The 19,569-nt window shown below is 34.7% G+C and overlaps 3 protein-coding genes across 4 annotated transcripts; 2 read left to right on the forward strand and 1 right to left on the reverse strand.

The window, feature by feature from the left end:
• Positions 1-84: 84 nt before the first annotated feature.
• On the forward strand, positions 85-1,111 carry SmF (Small ribonucleoprotein particle protein SmF). The gene is made up of 3 exons (XM_053750806.1): positions 85-239; positions 320-510; positions 892-1,111. The coding sequence occupies exons 2-3, from the start codon at positions 336-338 to the stop codon at positions 981-983; spliced, it is 267 nt and encodes an 88-aa protein (XP_053606781.1). The 5' UTR covers positions 85-239; positions 320-335; the 3' UTR covers positions 984-1,111.
• Positions 1,112-1,414: 303 nt separating this feature from the next.
• Tgs1 (Trimethylguanosine synthase 1) lies at positions 1,415-9,717 on the reverse strand. The gene is made up of 10 exons (XM_053750788.2): positions 9,400-9,717; positions 9,167-9,311; positions 7,508-8,886; positions 7,053-7,254; positions 6,089-6,320; positions 5,700-5,841; positions 5,138-5,298; positions 4,761-4,933; positions 4,056-4,178; positions 1,415-3,694 (listed from the first exon to the last, which is right to left on the reverse strand). The coding sequence occupies exons 1-10, from the start codon at positions 9,522-9,524 to the stop codon at positions 3,596-3,598; spliced, it is 2,781 nt and encodes a 926-aa protein (XP_053606763.1). The 5' UTR covers positions 9,525-9,717; the 3' UTR covers positions 1,415-3,595.
• A 362-nt stretch (positions 9,718-10,079) lies between these two features.
• On the forward strand, positions 10,080-18,449 carry Ns3 (Nucleostemin 3). 2 transcript variants are annotated; one of them, XM_053750793.2, is made up of 10 exons: positions 10,080-10,309; positions 10,514-10,737; positions 10,943-11,164; positions 11,505-11,625; positions 11,814-12,311; positions 12,683-12,835; positions 13,268-13,412; positions 13,940-14,136; positions 14,452-14,540; positions 17,867-18,449. In XM_053750793.2, the coding sequence occupies exons 1-10, from the start codon at positions 10,214-10,216 to the stop codon at positions 17,898-17,900; spliced, it is 1,779 nt and encodes a 592-aa protein (XP_053606768.1). In that variant the 5' UTR covers positions 10,080-10,213; the 3' UTR covers positions 17,901-18,449. The 2 variants fall into 2 exon arrangements, with proteins under 2 accessions (XP_053606768.1, XP_053606767.1); XM_053750792.2 differs by having other exon boundaries at positions 10,082-10,309; positions 17,862-18,449.
• Positions 18,450-19,569: the final 1,120 nt, after the last annotated feature.

Below are 19,569 nucleotides of genomic sequence, written 5' to 3' on the forward strand. Positions count from 1 at the left end.
ACTATCGGATAGTTCTACAAAAGTAAAAATATTCGTGTCGATGGCAATGATAGTTTACCAAAAGCTAACTATTGATATTTTATAGTAGTATCGATAATATACTATTGCCAAACTATCGATAGTGTCGACTGTCGATCCAATCACATCACTAGTGATTGAAAAGAAAAACGCCGCTACGGCTTTTGAGGTTGTGTTGTGTTGATAACGTATTTTATTCATTGTTATTCTATCAGAAAAAGGTACAGTAGTATGAAATTAGTATTTTGAATACCTTTGTGATTAACATTAAGTATAATTCATGCTGTCATTCTTTTTACAGAAACACAAAACTGAAAATGGCGGCGGCTATGCCTATCAACCCTAAACCTTTCCTAAACAGCTTGACTGGGAAGTCAGTTTTAGTCAAATTAAAATGGGGCCATGAATACAAAGGTTTGCTAGTATCAGCTGATGGCTATATGAACCTTCAGCTGGCTAACACAGAAGAAATAGTCGATGGTTCATGTACAGGTTAGTCTGCATCTATTTAGTCTGAATGCTGACTGTGTATGTAGTGCTTGCTATTTTCCAATAGGTACGTTGGTAAGTTGGTAGTTATTGTGTCCTGTAGTTCGACGCCAGAATAGAACCAGTCCATATCCATAGAATCACGGGAACAATAATTAGAACTTGATGATATTTATGATAAAATTAAAGTATTTGAATTACCAGAAAGTTTTAGACTTGCAAGTATTTTAATATATGAAGAATAAGTAACTGATCAAATTTCAACATAAACGGTTGGTGGTTATTAACCAATAATAAACAAATAATAGGGCTGAACCATATGCCACAACAGATTCCAGAACAGTTTTATTGACTTAAATAGTAATAATTTTATCTTTGTTATAGGCAACCTCGGTGAAGTTCTAATCAGATGCAACAATGTTTTGTACGTAAGAGGTTCAGAAGAGGAAGATGAAGAAGGTGAAATGAAGGAATAGTTTGCAACTAAGTTAGTTTTAAGTTACTGTAATGTGTCTATCTGGGGACTGTATGGAAAGAAACTTTTCAAAGTGTTAAAACTGTAATTTAGATTATAAGAAACAATTCACTTATAAATTTACTTTTATTTGTTGCCATTTAAATTTTTACAAAGCCCAGGATCTGCCAGATGAGTAGAGAATCGGAAGAGGCTAACCTTCTAAGGAGCGTCTGAAATAGTTTTAGTGGGGTTGGCAAAGGAGAGTGAAATAAATTTAAAAAAATACATTTACAACTCCGTATCTATTTACGCTTTTTTGAGTACCTATTTACACTTTACAGTTGCTGACAACAACAATGTGGGCAATCTATTATAGATAGTTCCACATATTGTCACTATGCACTCACTATCTGCTGGGTAGTGGTGGTTTGACTAATAAGGATACAAAAAAAAATTTCCATACTTTATTTTCATCAACAGATATTTACAAAGATCACAACATTGATAGAGTCAAGACCTACGTTTTCACACTGTGTATATATGGTTGAAATAAATGTAAGAATATCCCTTCTTAAAATAATAATAAACTTGACTCCTTTTTCACAGGCTGGACAAAGTGACAATATTTTTATTCAATCATTTACACACACAGGCATTCATTATACAACAAAATGTGTACATATTCTTAAGTGATTTAATTTTGAATTTGATAATTTACTTCCCATTCTATCAAGTGTGTTATTGCTAATACTGCTGTGAGTTTTATTAAAGTCGTATAAAGGCATCTAACTTGACTTACGAATATGGCTATCAAGTAGTGATGATTCTTTAAATACCTGGCTATATAAAAATACCAACAATAAGTAGGTTTTTTTTTAAGCTGCAAGGTTTCTTTGGTTCGTTCAAGAGTATTATATTTTGTAGTTTTGTTAACTGAAAAATAATTTTATTTAAATAGTCTGTCTATGAAGAGCAGAAAACTGACTTTTAACAAACTACAATTTTTGCCATTGCAATACCAAGTGTAATGAGTGATCAAGATTGGTTGATAAAAACCCAGTGTTGCCAGCCAAGAGGACCCAGCGCATTTATTTATTTTGTGTGTTACTCTTACATACTGTATTTAATTACAAAATCTAAATCAGAAAATCACACTGATGAAAAAATAAGGCAAAAAATACCAAATTTTCTGTGCTAGCTCTAAAAAGCTGCTTTCAATTTTTTTCTATAGTTTAATGTTATGTATGAAGTTTGGAAAAAATTAATAGGTTGACTAAAAAAGAGATCACAGCAATAATAATATTAGTAACACAATTGACCAAAAATCAAAATATGTGTAAAGAAATGTATTACTTACATTTATTTCCATTTAGTCTTAAAATAACATTTGCGCGATTCTTAAAATATATCAGTTTTACTTACATAGAAAAAATAAAAATGAAAATATGCTCATACGTACAATGCATTAAAATCATAAGTTTCAAATTGAAAAGTGTTTAGAAGAACAATCTTAAATGAATTTATATCATTAAGACAAACCCACCCAGTGTTTATAAATAATCTGTGTACGTAGTGCGACTTTGCTATTTACATCTCAACATCGAGTCGATTCGCAGTGAGACCGTGTGATTGGTTCGCTGCACGTTAAATAGATTTGATAGTGAGAAGAGAAGAAAATGCAAACTCGCATTTCGCCCTCTGGTTATAATCAGGTAAGTAATTATTTCCTAATTTACATTCCATCACACCTATATTTACTGTATTTCATTTCAACAGTTATTCTATTAACATACTTGCGATTTAGCGGATTAACCTGCAGAAAGAGATGCAGGAAGTACAAGAAAGAGAAAGAACACGGCCTTCCTTTTCCTTTCTATCGGTTGAAATTGGACAAAGATAACGAACTGGCGTAAACAAAGGAAACAGAACATTTCCATATAATATTCAGCATATTTCATACAAAACGACAAGATAGGTGTTCTAAAGCAGGACACACGATAGCGCTTTGTCCCGTTTTATCTCGTGTATTTCTTTTTTGTATGAGCGAAACGAAAGATATTCTCAGATGATTCTAGATTTCTCTGTCTACGATTAAATCGGATTGCCTGTTACTAGTAATATATATATATATATATATATATATATATAACACTTAGATTTAATAATACCACTGACACATATTACCACAATGACCTTTGTGTAAGTAACTATTATCACAATTATAATTTGAGAATCAAGATTTGAGAAAACATATTTATAAATTCGGATAAAATAATTATCTGCCTAGCTTCTTATACTGAACACGATAAAGAGTTTCTTTGCCGCGATGACAATCTAGTAATATTTGACTTTTATAAATAAATACCGCTCTTTCTGCAACATAGCAATCATATCAAAACTAAAAATTTTGATTAAATTGATAAAAAAATTTTAATTGATTAAAGTGATATTACTGGTTTTTATATTTAATTAGAAATAGTATAATTAGATATACATATTTGTCTATGGTTCACATTAAGTTATGAATCCCTTCCCCACAATATATGATTAACATTTAAATTGCTTTTATATATTTTTAAAGACAGGTTATAAGTTATGAAAATATTCACAAAAAAAAATGGAAATAACTCTTCAGTCGTAAAAGTAAGCAGTGATGGCTACAAATCTCCTGTCTAAATAACTCTGCTCGATTTCTATCGATCCACCGATGTTTTTCGCCAAGGCAAGTAACTGAAAAATAATTATATTTTTATACAATCTAATAAGTTCTGAATATTTATTGTATTCTGAATCGGTTAAATAGTTTCCAACAGTAACATAGCAATGTAAAGGTAGACCGTTTGGGCAAGAAACCGATCGGAAAGTAGTCAGTTTGGGCTAGTACACCGATCGGAAAAGTAAGTTTGGACAAGTAGACCGATCTGAAAAGTAGTAAGTTTGGGTAAGTAGACCGATAGGGAAAGTAGTCAGTTTGGATAAGTAGACCGATCGGGAAAGTAGACCGTTCGGACAAATAGATTAGTGAAAATTTCTATACGCGTAAAAAAGTATGAAATAACACAATAAGTGTGTAATAAAACAGTATGAATACCTGATCAGTCCTCGTGTTCCTGGGCAGGTACAGAGCTATGTTCGACGTAATTTTCCTCGTCACAGCCATCAGCTCAGACGCTGGTTTCGGTTGGAGCATTGTTTCTATATTATATTCCGAATTCTGAAAATAAACGTAACTAATTAGACAGTGAAAATATTGACGACATTCTATTAACGTCTGTCAATAAAGAGAAGGAAACGAATTTTTAACTATAGTTTTTTGCCATTACAATACCAAATAGAATTGTCACGATTGGGTGATAAGCATTCAATGTTGCCAGCCAAGAGGACACAGCGTTTTATTTTCTTTATTGACAGACTACGTCGAGTTTAGTTGTCAACATTTGACACAACACAGAAATTATAACTTCTAGTTATCACGACGAATGAGAAAAATGAGTTAGGTTAGGTTAAAACATTACATCAACTTACTGATACCTCAAACTAAGCGGCAAGGTAATGCGGACAAACTATGAAGGGTAAAATATATAAGCGCGATGAAAGGGATAGCAATACATGTAGGTACTTTAGATCAAAGAGTTCTTGGGAGTACTGGCCTAGCTCCAGTTTTAGCTATAGCTTCATAGGTATGACAATACACTATTTTTCGCGCTTTTTCTTATGTCAAATTGACAGTGACAAGCATCCGCTATGACGTCAACAGAGTAAACTAGCGTAATTAGCTACAGCTTTATGCTCGAACCTGTTTGTATGTCGGCCCGCCCCACGGCGGGCTGAGGAAGACCATGTCGGCTGTGGCGTCCGCCGCCAGCCGGAAGTAGTCCCCCACTATAAATTCTATGTTGTCCACGCCGTACACGCGAGCGTTGTGACGCGCCATCTCTATCTTCACCGGGTCTATGTCCATTGCTATCACTGGAACCGATGGATGTGAATGTAAGTAAATAAAACAGATTTTAAAAATGCTAAGTTCCTGGTTGAGATAGCGATATTTATATAATAAATATTAACTTGTTTCGATAAACAATAAGTTCTATGCAATATATATTATATGCAAAACATCTAAAATAAATAAGCCGAAATAATAAGTAAATAAAGTTTAAAAATTTATATATTTACCTTTCTTGCAAGTCCGCGCGAATTGTATAGTATTCCCGCCGGCGCCACAGAAGGCGTCCAATACGACGTCATAAGAACATTTCTCCGCGATGTGAGACGCGACATTCTCCGGCGTCACACTGAACCAACTTTCACGGTCTAGCTTTATACCTTCATCGAACCTGTATACATGAAATAATAGATTAAAAAAAAAAAAGAATGTTGTCTATTGATAATTGATTGCATTTGGACGACCTCCGTAGTGTAGGCTTACGACGCCCGTTATTCCCAGCGTTTAATACCAACCAATATTTGTCTATGGTTCTGGGTGTGTTATGCTCGTTTCTGTGTTTTTGTCTGTCGTGTGTAAAGTTTGGTGCTTAATGTGGGCCGTTGAGTGTTGTCCATTTAATAAAAAGAAATTGATATCCCTTCTTAGTGCTCCCCTACACTCCCCAGGGAACCTACATGATAAATTTCAGCAACGCGGCGGCACACCGCTTCTTCATCAGCGCTTTGGAAGTGGACATTCGTTTTGATTTAATTTTGATGTTATTAATCCCAAGTTGAATTTGAATCATACCTATAGAAGAGCGAGTGCCTCTTCTTCCAATACTTGTACATTTTGGGATCGTCCTTCAGCTCGTCCGGCATCTCCGAGACCTCCGCGGCTCTCGCGTGCCGCTTGTTGCGGCGTCTGCGCTTCCACTCCACCGGCACAGGGACTAAAAATATTATTGTCATTTTAACCCAAAAACATAGATTGGAGCCCCCACTCATCATCATCTGCGGCGCTCCGTGACTACTACTCCGATACTAACTCAACGATACTAGTTTATAACATATACATATATGGATAGATAGATCAATTGAATATATCTGCTACAAAATCAGTTTGATTTCAACGAGCAAGACTTCAGTTGCCATATATTAAATAACAGCTTGTAACAACTGAAACTGCACTTTTCTCACCTGTACATTCTACAGCATTCTCCGTCTGCTCATCAGCTCCATCACTCAAAGTTTCAGGGGGCAGGTCCACATTGGCAGCCTCCACTGATATGTTATCTTCAATTGTATCATCACTTCTGTTCAGAACATCGAAACTGGAGGTAGTCTCGTCAGATTTTTGGTTTGTGTCAAATGATTTGTTTAGAACTTCCTCGTCTGTTTGCATTTCCCGCTCCTCGTTGGATTCTTGAGACTGTAAAGACAGTTGTTTACAGGTATTACATAAAAAAAATTACAATTTAATTGGATTAAAAAAAATATTATGCCATTTTATATATATTTTTTTAAGTTTTATAATATACTAGATGTTGCCTACAGCTCCGCCCGCGGTAGAATATTTTTAACCCTGAATCATAGACTAAATCTATTTCAAATTTTACCAAAATCGGCCCAGCTTTTTAGCTGTGGAAATGTGACAGACAGACTTTCGCAATTATAATGTTGGTATGGATATTAAATCACAAGTATCATCATAAGTATCTATGCAATAGGGCTTCCAGTGGGAATTTTTAGCTATTGCAGGTTAAACTCTGCGCTGTGAACATAATTGCAATGATATCCGTTTAGCATGTTTTGCATGAAAAAGATCAAACATACATTTCATAAACATTCGAATTTATAATACTAGTTGTTCGCCGCGAACTTAGACCTAGCAAACACTAAAAAAAATTACAAAATTGTGAATATTTCAAAAACGAATTAACAGGATTTCGATGCCCGATGTACCTACTTAAAAATTATATTCTTTATTTTGATGAAATTTGAAAAGTATATAGGATACATACTTTTCAAAATCCATCAAAATAAAGAATCGAAAGATATCACTTTACAAACATACATACACACATTCATACAAAAAATGTATTATTGCCCCCAAGTTGATTTGTAGACTTCGTTCACTCGGTCAATTATTGTGACTGCCTACCTGGTAAGGATTCCCCTCATCATCAAAGTACGTCTTCCTGGCGACGCCAAACTTCCTCGACCGTGGGGGCCGCAGTTTGGTCAATCTCCTCCGATACACAAGTTGTCCCTTCGGCATTTCACCAGGTTTTATACTGAAACCCATAATCTGGAACGTGGACTGTATTTTCTCAGCTGCGATTTCGTCTTCATCAATTTCGTGGCTGTGAAAAAATATTCAAAATAAACACTTATGTAACCAGCCAGTGACAGAATCTTAAATATAAACAGTAGGTGCATTGTTTGTCATGTAATGACTAATGAAATAAGGGAATCACGGACCATAAACAAAATAACTCACGTTTCGATTTACGCAGAGCGAATTTATTTAAACCAATTATTTTAAAACTGTTCATATAGAAAATAAATGGTTCCAATTATATTTTTGATTAAGATACATATATTTATGCTACATACCTTCTCTTTAGTGAAACAGGTTTATCTTCAGGTGGATCATCATCTCCTTCATCATAACTAAATGGAGTGAAACTATTGCTTACAGGTTGAACATTTTGGGACACAGCCACATCAGTATCCGTAACATCAACTTGTGGTTCCTTACTGCCTTCACCACCTTCCCCAGCATCAAAAACCTCATCCAATTCACTTTTTCTCTGCTCCTCTTTTAGTAAATTCTGTAATAACACTCCAACAGAACCCATGTATCGATTACTAACTTTCTTGCTCCTTTTTTTTGGCTTATTACTCTTATCATCTAACTTAATCTTATCAACTTTTTCTTCAACCTCCTTAACTTCTATTATTGTTGGCATTTCTTGTGAATTCCCTTCACTGTTCTCACATTCTATATCAACTACCTTTTCTTCAGGTATAATAGCTTCCAGAACTGTTTCAACATTGATTGCTGGCAAATCTTTACATTGGTTATTGTAACAATCAATGTAGTTTGCATAATGTAATGCATATTGTTCTCCAAAGTGTTTTTTCCACAGAAACTGCCAGTACTCTTCTGTATCTAATTCCTCTGATCCAGTTTGGTCTATGCTTTCGTTAACATTGGCTATTCGAGTCTGATCATTTGACTGATCATCTGAAGTCGATGAGGACACACTATAGTCCTCTGTAGGTGATGATTCTGAAGTTACATGGCTAGAGGTGATATCATAACTAGATAGAGTTATTTTAGTTACATTTGTCATAGAGTCCGTACCTGTAATCACTGTTCTTGGACTCACAATCCTGTCATGTTCAGAACAGGACCTTTTCCGGGCCATAGGCATCCACAAATCATCCTTTTCACTATTTACATTTGCCTTATCTACAGTTTCACTATGACTTTTCTTATACGGATTAACTTTTGAATCGTAAGAAAACTTCCTTTCTCTCAAACTCTCATCTGCATTATTTAAAACTGTCTTTTCTGTGGTAAAAATCTGATCAGCTGAATGCTGCTTTGGGAGGTTATTTTCATCAAGGATAAGTTCATTATTTTCATTTAAATAGGCAGGGTTGATGTAGTCACTGTATTTTTTTATCCAAGAAGCCCAGATGATTCGTTCACCATTGATAGCCCAGAACTGTTCCCAACTATCTTCAGATAAATAGTTTTCATTGAATTCAGCTATGTTTTGTGATGGGAAGTCTTGGTCCATTTTTTCATGATTGAGGGTTGTGTAGTCTGAATGGCAATCTTGATATGTGAGGTCGGCGCCACTGTCGCTTGGCTGTAAAGCATGAGATGCTGTGCCATGAATTTGTGCAGGGTCATGCTCGTCAGTGGAACAGTAATTATCTGTGTGTGAAGCGCTGCAATAGCAACTGGCTCCTTCATCTTTCTGTAATATACAATAAATTAAAATTAGTTGTATCTTTCTAAATTGTAAGATTTTCTCTATACTTTAGGTACTATTATTTAATGAGAATATGGCTTTTCAAGAAGTTATTAAAATTAAAATGTAAAATATTTACCTACTTGTGGAGTCTCTCTCATCTGAGCATTTTCAGTGTCATTCTCAGACATAAGAGTGTCAAGTGTCCATCTGCTAAAGGTGAAGTAGTGTCGGATACCTTATTAGTTTAGTTTAAGCAGTATAAAATCTTGGTATGAAAACTTACTTCACATTTAACTTTGTAGGAAGTATCCAATGAAAAATGGACATGAGATTGGTCCTCCCATTCTTGGGAATGCGAGTCCCTTTGTACATCTACATCACTCTCACTTGCATCTCCCTTATCGACAAAATAGGTTTTCAAACCATCCCTGAAAAATAAAAATACTTAGGTTATAATATTAATATATATTTAGAATAGACCCCACAATATAGTAAGACAATAAATAAATACCGTACCTCAAGAATACACGACTGCATAAACAGTAAATATAATCATCATCAGCACTATCATCAGATATAGCAAAGTGGAATTCAGCTAGTGGCTCCCATCTATGATAATGATCATAGTACTCCGACATCATAACTAGAACTATTGTTTTAATAACTAAATTACTCGCAAACACAGAAAACAGGACACAAATTTACACTGAAATCTCACAAATGGTTGGAATTTGAAATTAAACAAACAAAAATCGAAGGAGCAGAACTTGAACTGCAAGTAAACGATGTTCCATTTCGTATATTTTAAATAACACTAAAATCAATAATAAACATTTCAATAGAATCGGACATAGAACATTTTAAGAATAAACGCACGCTGCTTGAACTGAAACGTTTTAATGACAGCTGTCAGTAGTGAAGAGTTTATGGTGTAAAGCCAGTATACATACGTAAGTTGTTTAAATTTAGTTTAGGTCCATGCTTATATGTCGGTGATGCATGTAAAAATTGTGTTTAACAAATGAATAGTAGTGTGATGAGATACTGCGTAGATGCAATGTCTTCCGCATAGTTTACTATGCAACGGCATGCTGTAGGATGCAGGATAAACCCCGCGCGCGGGGCCCAAATCCACAGAGATAGGAGAAAAATCAATATCATCTGTTCCTGTCGATGAAATTAAAAAAGTCAATGTCATGTCTGTCACACGCACGCACACACACATGTCACACCATAATCAAAAAGTAAATAAAAATTTGGTGTGTATGAACCACGTTTGTTTTGGTTTTTATATTATAATACTTACTGATACCATTGAATAGAAGAAATAATGGGTAAAAAGAACAAAGAGTCATTAGGGCGGTCCCTCATCAAGGATAGATTTTCCAAGAATCGCCACAAAAAGCATGTGGAGGACAATACTATGGTAGGTAACCCTAACCTGTTTACCCTCAACTTAACTAAACTATTTCTAATTAGACTTGTTTCAGTACCTACACTAAAAAGAAGAGTACATCAAAATTTATTATTTTAAATCGTTTCTGCTAGCAGAACTAATGTGCTAAAGATTATTTTACTACAAGTAGAATAACATAGACAACAAATATGTAAATTTTTTTTCCAATTTCAGCTTCATACAACTGAGGTAAATGACGGCTACGAGTGGGGCCGTCTGAACCTTCAGTCTGTGACTGCAGAATCATCCCTACAAGAATTTTTGTCTACAGCAGAGCTTGCACAAAGGGAATTCACAGCTGAAAAACTAAATCTGAAATATGTGAAGTCTGTTCCTAGTGAAGTACAGCCAGTCACCTCTCAGCCAGATTTTAATGAACCTCTGACTGTACCGAGAAGGTAAAATAAGTTTCTAAAAGAAAAAATAAAACTGTAATTTAAAACATAATGCTGAAAAGCTTCTGAATAACTCAATTTTTAATATTTCTTTAATGTTTGCTGCAGCAACATATTATTCATAATAATTCATAGTGTTTAACAATACTTATTTCAAATAAAATTTTATTTTAAATGCATATCAAAATTAAGTACATTTTTTATACAGACCTGCCTGGAATCCAAGCATAACAGCAGAGGAGCAGCTGGATAGAGAAAGAGAATTATTCCTAGAATGGAGGCGTCGTCTGAACACATTACAAGCTAAACTTGGGGCAGCTTTGACCCCATACGAGAGAAATTTAGAATTTTGGAGACAGTTGTGGAGGACACTTGAGAAATCTGATATTGTCCTTATCCTTTTGGATGCAAGGAACCCTCTATTATTTAGGTAAGACTTGTGTCTTTGGTCCGATGTCAAAAAAACAAACATTATTCAGACATCATTACTATACTTATAATCATACTTCCTCTTTCCTCTCTTGGGTCTGCTGGAAGAGATTTCTTTAGAAATAAGCAGTACCTATATAGCAGTACTATTATTCCACATTTTATTATTCTTATAAATAAAATAAGTTTTTTTTAAATTACCTAATATCTTAGTGTGTTTGACCTCAACCTAGCCTGATGAGAAGGTATGATTAGGTCTAGTAGTAGTCTAGTGTCTCATTATCTGCTTAAGTGTTAATATTCTCAAAAATCTTGTATCCTAATGAAAACTGTATATGCAGGTGTGAAGATTTAGAAAAATATGCAACAGAACAAAAATGCAAGTTCATCTTATTATTGAACAAGGCTGACTTGACCAGTGAATATGTCAGGAAATGCTGGGTAGAATATTTCAATAAACAGGTATATTGTTTCATATGATAATGCTAGTAGTTTGTAGCTTTAAGAATTGTTATAAAATGTATGTGGTAAAATGCATGTGAAGCTCTGTTTTCTGATTAAAAGCTTTGACTTTTTGAAGCAAAATTATTTTTCAATATTTCTTTGCAGTTTTATTTTCCACTGTCATTAACTAATTAATCTGTTTTCAGAATGTTCCAATCATATTTTTCTCAGCTGCAAAACAAACAAACGAAAGAAAAATATCAGAATCAAGTAATAAATCTGAAGAAATTCATAATTCTGATACTGAGACAGCAGACTCCGATTTAGACGAAGAAGATATAGAAAAAGAAACCTTAAATTCTATGGAACAAGATATTGAATTGTTTAAGAAACAATTGGGTGATATTGACTTAGCAGTGTCTAGTACTGCTGACAAATTAGACAAGATTCAGATTGCCTTAGACAAGGTTGTAGAAAACTTAAAATCTGGGAAGTCGATAGAACCTATTCATAGTGAAGAAACAGTGGCTAATGCTGAAATTGTAAATTCTCATGAAATTTTTGATAGAAATATGTTATTGGATGCGTTGAAAGCTCAAAAATTGGATACTTTGAAGAATCCACCTAGAATTGCTGTGGGCATGATTGGGTACCCGAATGTGGGGAAATCTAGTACTGTCAATGTTCTCATGCAAACTAAAAAGGTAAGTTGACATTAGGTAGGTTAGGTAGTAATTTAATTATTAATTTTCAACAGATGAAATTATTAGTGAATTATTTTTTCAGAATTTTAATAGAACTTTAAAAGTCATGGATATTTCAAGATATATTTTCCTTCAATTTCGATCATAGTTTATTTTTAAAAGGCCTTATTTTATTTTTATTTCTGCCTATCAAATTTTATAACAATATTCAATCTTGCCAAGATTATAAATCTACTTCACAATCCACTCTAGTTATTGTTAGATATATTCAGTTTATTCATAATTATTTTGTACCAAGACATATTTAGAATCAATTCTTCACCTAACTAATAGTTTATATTGAAATAATTTTAAACTTTATCTTCGACCAGGTTAGCGTAAGCGCAATGCCGGGGCACACACGCCACATCCAGTCGCTAGTGTTGGACTCTCAACTAGAATTATTGGACTGCCCCGGGCTGGTGTTGCCAGCGTACGCTGTAGCTCCTGATCTGACGCTCACCGCAGTCTTGTCTATAGACCAGGTACTTAAGTAATATATACTATTTTATTTTTTATATTATACATATATAAATATATTAAAAAATAAAGAGGTAAGCGTTTGTGTATATATATATATATATATATATATATATATATATATATATATATATATATATATATATATATATATATATATATATATATATATATATTCACTATATTTGTACATAGCTATAGTGTAGAACATGTAGCTTTGTAGCTATAAACCTTAATACAATAAATTTATATAATGGGGTGGGTACATTATAAAAACCTAGTACAAGTGTGCTACTATTTTCAAATGAAAATGATTAGTGATTGGTGATAAATTAAATGTTTTTTTTTTCTTCTGCAAATAAATTATTTCTTACAAATTGTCAACTACTTTTAACTTGTCCTCTTTTACATTTGTTTTAACTGTTCCTTTTCACCAGATGCGTTCCCACGACGCCGCAATGGCGCGGCTGTGTGAGCTGGTCAGCAGACGCACCTTCGAGGAGAAGTACGGGCTCCTCCTGCCGCAGCGCGCGCTGCGGGACGACGCGGCGCGGTACGGGCAGATCCTGACCGCACATGCTTGTATGTGCCTAGTATTATTTACCTACTGCCGATATATGCGAATACCCATGTTAATATTACAAATGCGAAAGTCTGTCTGTTTGTCTGTTCCGATTTCACAGCTGAACCGCTGGACCGTTTTGATGAAATTTTTTATGCATATGGTTAAAGAAATTCAAACTATAATCGGGGGTGAAAGTTTGTATTAAAATCAAGTTGAAATAACGATCAAAGACAACTTAATTGGCTATCACGCAAAAATATTGTCTAAGTAAGTACTTAATCTGGAATGGGTAAACACAAAAGATAATTATGCTGTCAGAAGAAACTATTCTATGCTGACAGTCGCGGGTAAACTAGTATATACACTAGTAGCGCCATGGGGTTTCGTTTCCTTGGTATTTTCGGAATAAAAAGTACCCTATATGCTATTCCATGTTATATTCTACCTGTGTACAAAATTTCATAACAATCCGTCCAGCAGATACATACATACATCATCACAAACTTTCGCATCATGATATTAGTAGGATATCGTTTGCCCCTAGACAACCGCGGCTTCATGACGGCCGCAGGCCAGCCTGACCAGTCTCGCTCGGCCCGGATACTCCTCAAGGAGGCCGCGAGCGGGAAGCTCAAGTGGGAACAAACCCCGCCCGGATACCAGCCCCAAGTGGAACATATCGTTGACGAGAAGAAGGCGGAGAAGAGGAAACCCACGCCTAGAGAAGCTAGGATGGTCGAGGCAAGTTATAACTTTTTAGATGTGAAGTTTTTTACAGACAATCTTTCAACGGGCAAAGTTTAAGAACTCCTAAACTCAATAACTCCTCCTGATTGTAATGCCGGCTCCACACTGTCGCCGAACTCGGACAGATGCCGACGCGAATGCGTGTACATTGCGTAGTTTGTACGAGTGCTTTCATTTACAGCAACGAAAAACCAGCAATGTATGCCGATAGTTCGGCGAACTGGTCAGCGATAGTGTGGAGTTAGGTGTTCTAAAACTTTCATATTCTAAATGTTAACACAAAAGTTTATTGTTATAACTTTGTTTCAGGGTTGGATGAACAAATCCGCAGAAATCGACAACGCATTTTTCGCTATGAAGAAAAGCTCGGTTCACGTCAAAGGCAAACCCGTCCTTGGGTAAGAAAGTATTACGATCTTATTTTGCATGAACTTAGATTGCTCTTGACGTCACTTGTCAAATTGTTCAACAGCAGCGACGCCCTCACCGGGCTGTATAAGTTTGCACAAAAGTTCAAACTCGATTTTGTCTCGAAATAATGTAAATGCCATTTTTAAGTATTTCTTTTTTAGATTAATTTCTCCTTATGGGGGTGTTATTGATACACTGTTAGATGTTTTCAAGTCGCCTACAGGCATCTGACATTGATATTTTACTTTTCGCTATCTAGTAGCAAGCAATCGCATACATACTGTTGAACTAAATAGTCAACCAGTGTACAGGTTTCCTTCATTGGAAGCAAATGGTGGTCTATGAAACCTATTACATACATGAGTCATATTTGCAAGAAAATTCATGTGGATTAGGATTCGAACCTTAAATGTTTCGATCACAGGCAGCCGCCTTAACCAAGAGGACCATTGTAAAAAATACATACACAATCAAGTTTTACACTTTCAAATTTTTCACTATAACTCCAGTCTCACTCCAGACGGACATTATTTTTGTGGGTTATGTAAATATTTGTTTCGGGTTTGGTTTGGAGCGATCTCTGTTCGTTCCGTTTCACCTATGCGCACACGCAATCAGGCCATTCTAAGTATAGACACAGACCAGACAGATATTAAGTCCCAATTTTGTTTTATATTAGGTAGTTATCCAAGAGGCTTGTATTATATCAACGCCAAAGCGATACCTAGCATAATTCATAGCATAAAAACTCATACTAACACTCTTATAAGATTAATTATCAATTTGTCAATTGACGTTTTTGGAGAAAAGGCTGAGGTGAAGTTTGTTGCGCCGCTTCTTGCGTTTTGGAAATCAGTAGACTTAGTCTTAAGTAAATTTTTGACGTCAATAATTGATATATGTTGAATAAACATGTTGAATTTCATTAAAATATTATTTTCTAAAGATTTCTACTACTCTAAATTAACAAATTTCTTTCCTATATTAATAAAACACTCATTAGGTCAACTTAGCCAATGGTTCGAGGATGATCTTAGTAAAGTTCCTTTGTCGATCGACACTTATGTGCAGTCTCGCCATAGAATAAGATCACCACACTACATATCCTATCATGGACGTCGTACGAGGCGACTAAGGGATATATAGCTTATATACAGCAATAACATATCTCCAAAAGGGTTGACGTCAGGCATGTGGTCGGTTGAAAAATCTGTGTCGAATCTTCAAAATCGTAAGGTTAATTTTGTACCCTGGACTTCATCGCCTCAGCCAGTTGCCAGCTCAAGAATTCTTACTACTAGGCTAATTATGATGATGCCCCCTTAAATCAGGCATTCTCAAACATTTTATATTCGCAGATCGTTTAATAAAAGTCTTAATTAATTAAAATATAAATTAAATATGTATGTGTAGATAATTATATAATTCACAACGTTAATCACAGCTTAATTAAATTCTTATTAAACAAAAACTTGCCACTAGAGGTCAACTGTGTGATTAAAATTATATTATATTCATTTTAAAGATAGAAAGGTAGAAAGCAGGTAAGGAATAGATAAAACACAGTTGAAATATTTAGGGTACATAGGTACAATGATGCTATACCATAGTGGATACGGATTTACCTGACCCCTCAGCCTAAGGGTTAATCAGGCCCTATCACAGCCGCGAATGCGATGACGAGAGCCACTAACCCAATACATAAATAGATCACTTAATTTAAATCACTCCGCAAACCTAAGAAAGTGAAAATAAAAATAGTTTTATTTACAACGCGCGAGATGAAAGAGATATACCCGTATATTATCAATTAGATTTAAGGGAAACCTAAATATACTTGGTGATGCGGAATGGTTACTGTGGCCCCGTGCCAACTATTAATTCATAAAGTTTTCTTTACGACACGCCAGGGGGTTAACGATCGTGAAAATTGCTCCAAAACTAGTCGCGGATCGTTTCGTGTTGCTATACGGTGTGGTGGGATTATAAAATGATCACTGGCTGATGGAGTCATTTAAAAAAGTATTATAATAGATAACACTTTTTATTAGCCTACATTGTCCCACTGCTAGGCAAAGCTCACATTAAGATAACACTTTAGTAAGATACTTTTTGAGGCAACTAAATCTAATAAACGTGACTAGAATGACCCTGGGATCGGACCCACGGCCACCACTGATTTTTAGGGTTCCGTAAACAAAGGGCGAAACGAGACCCTATTTCACATTGACAAAAAGTTATTTAAAACTTACTTAGTTTTAACGTTGCTTGTTTCTTCGCCGCGAAGAAGAAGCGACGCAACATTCTCCGCCGCAGCTCTTTCTTCATAGACGTCAATTGTCAACAACAGATGTACAACTAAGTGGACTAGTGTTGCCGCTTGTTAGTCAACTATCGATTGCGTTTCGATTGACTATTGATAGTTTGAGGAAAATAATAGTATCGATAGTATCGAACTGTTATAATGAGAATACTGTAGACAGTATCGATAGTAAGTCTTATATTTGCAAAACTAAATAAAATACTATGTGTAGTAACGATACAATCGATACTATCGATAGGCCAATCGATGGTAAAGCCTTTCTCGATTGAAACTATTGATAGATCGGCAACACTAAAGTGGACGAGTGTTCATTATTTAGGTCATAATTTAATTGTCAAAAATTTTACTTATTCAATAAAAAAAAATGTGAAAAATAGCTAAATGTATGTAATTATATTGTAAATCAATTACGTTTGTTAATTACTTTGTTTTGAGGTTACTGCTTGGTTGTTATAATAATTTTGCTTTACTATAACACCCTGTAAATTAAACATTTGGTGTTAAATCTAATGGTTGTCATATGTCATGTCGTGTTCCCAGGTGTCCTTTAGGTAGTCATGTGCCAATATATATTTATATATGTAAAATAATGTTTAACATTTATTTATGTATGTTACTTCCATAATTTAAAATTTGACGTGTAAGTGCTCATTTTAGTAAATTGGTAAAAATAGAATCACAATACAAATTCATATTTTAGAAAATATCACCTTTTTTAAGCTTGACACGTATGTTTTATACTTATATAATATAAAAAAAATTAATACAAAAAATCGTATACGGGATTATATTACCATTGTGTTCTATTTTCTGCTTATGAAGTAGGTACACAACTCTTTCACGGCCTTATTAAAAATATGTTAAATTCTAATAAAACACTGTTTGTTCAAATTAATCAATCCAAAACTGAGTTTACAACTGAGTTCCAGACAAGTTTACCTAAAAAGCACTATAATTCTATACAAATAAGCATTATTGATTGCAGTGTAGTCGGGGCGCAGCTCGCAGAAGGTCAAACCGGTAAACCCTGGAAGATGGAGAAGAAACACGCAAATAAAAACAAAAGAGAAAAGCTAAGGAGAGTCTACGCACATTTGGACGAACACTAAAGTGAGACATAATTGATAGTACAGTCAACAGCACGTCAACTTACCCAAATTCACTGCAAACTCGCCGCTATTGCCGCGCCATAGAGGTTCATGCAGGGTAATTTGATGTGCTGTTGACTGTACATTATTACCCGCGTGTAAATATTGGTTATTACATACGAGGCGGGATTCTCGCGCGAGGCAAAGCCAAGCGTAATAATAATGCCTTGTTTGTATTGATCAACGTCCATATGTTTTTCGACAGACTTGATGTCGATAAGTGTTACGTATAGCGTCGAAAAAATTTAATATCAGTGCTGTAATTTTACGAGAAAAAAAAGAAAGAAAAATATCCAAAAAGTAACAGTGTAATGCTATAGGAAATAATTTTACTCTGTATCCTTTTTTAAAATGTTGTATTTGGTTATGTGTATATTTGTAATTTAGTTTTAACATTATTTCAATAAAATTTATGTACAGTTCAAGTTATTTTTCATTTATGTATTTATTATGATCAGCTATTGTGTTTAAGTAAAGTATAATGAAGAGTCAAAAGCGGTAAAGCGTCTGTAATTTTAATTTTAATATGAAAAGATTCAGACATAAGGCGCCATAGACGGAACCAACACATTATAATAACACATTTATTGCCAAAAATATATACACGTTCAGTAAACACCAAATAGTTTCAGTACTTAAATAAAGCAAGTGGGTTGATTTAAACTAGTCCGAAAATACAATAAGTGTTGCAAATCCGAATGGTTTCGGGTTAACCGCTGAAAAGTGAGCGACGTTAAGGCCAAATGTATTTTTTCCCCAATAAATATGATTTATGCATAACATAAACACGCAGTTGAGCGAACATCTCGGGAATTCATGGCGTAATGCTGGCCCAAATCCCTTGATTTACGGCCCGGTCGCTAATTTAAGACAAGTGCTCATTTCGCATCAGATCACGGAGTAGGGAAGGTGCAGAATAAAAGTACAATTTGTACTTTTATCATCTGAATTATTTCCCGGTTGTTTTCCCAACCATAGAGCGTTGATCGGCTTTACTACTTTTTCTCATCCACTTCGGAAAATGCTTGTCATCCTATAATATGTTGTTATTATTATATACTAGTCGCTCGCCCGGGGCGACTAGTATATAATATCGTCGTTCGGTTAAAACTATAATAAAATGTAGCCTATATCACTCCTGAAGGTTTAGACTATCTCTGTGCCAAATTTCATCAAAATCGGCCCAGTAGTTTTTTTATTACAAACAAAAAAAAAAACAAAAATACAAATCTCTTCTTTTTATAATATTAGTATGGATTCGGTAGATGGCAGGCATATCATCTCTAACGACATCAAGCTAATTTTTTCAATCAAAAAAGTTGAAACGCTTGACAAACTATTCTGTGATAAGAGAAAGTCCTAGCTCAAAAGAAAGAGAGACAACTTTATATACTATTCTCCTGCACAACTATATCGCCTCTACGTATGTGGTTCTTCTTTTACTATTATATTACCATAAGTACGACACGTCCAAACCAGCTACTGTATCAATATATTTTCATTCCTGAAACAGATTTATATGTAGCTTAAGATCTGTACTATATT

Source organism: Plodia interpunctella, chromosome 10, assembly GCF_027563975.2.
Source record: "Plodia interpunctella isolate USDA-ARS_2022_Savannah chromosome 10, ilPloInte3.2, whole genome shotgun sequence".
Taxonomy (NCBI): Eukaryota; Metazoa; Arthropoda; class Insecta; order Lepidoptera; family Pyralidae; genus Plodia; species Plodia interpunctella.

What these genes read in the sequence shown, in the direction of transcription:
- SmF (XM_053750806.1), top strand. Translation starts at nt 336, where the DNA reads ATGGCGGCGGCTATGCCTATCAACCCTAAACCTTTCCTAAACAGCTTG. An exon ending in AGTCGATGGTTCATGTACAG is followed by an intron (nt 511 to 891) that starts GTTAGTCTGCAT and finishes TCTTTGTTATAG; the next exon opens with GCAACCTCGGTGAAGTTCTA.
- Tgs1 (XM_053750788.2), bottom strand. Translation starts at nt 9,524, where the DNA reads ATGATGTCGGAGTACTATGATCATTATCATAGATGGGAGCCACTAGCT. An exon ending in AGGCACTCGCTCTTCTATAG is followed by an intron (nt 5,299 to 5,699) that starts GTATGATTCAAA and finishes TCATGTATACAG; the next exon opens with GTTCGATGAAGGTATAAAGC. An exon ending in GCGGGCCGACATACAAACAG is followed by an intron (nt 4,179 to 4,760) that starts GTTCGAGCATAA and finishes GTTTATTTTCAG; the next exon opens with AATTCGGAATATAATATAGA.
- Ns3 (XM_053750792.2), top strand. Translation starts at nt 10,214, where the DNA reads ATGGGTAAAAAGAACAAAGAGTCATTAGGGCGGTCCCTCATCAAGGAT. An exon ending in ATGTGGAGGACAATACTATG is followed by an intron (nt 10,310 to 10,513) that starts GTAGGTAACCCT and finishes TTCCAATTTCAG; the next exon opens with CTTCATACAACTGAGGTAAA. An exon ending in GATCCTGACCGCACATGCTT is followed by an intron (nt 13,413 to 13,939) that starts GTATGTGCCTAG and finishes GTTTGCCCCTAG; the next exon opens with ACAACCGCGGCTTCATGACG.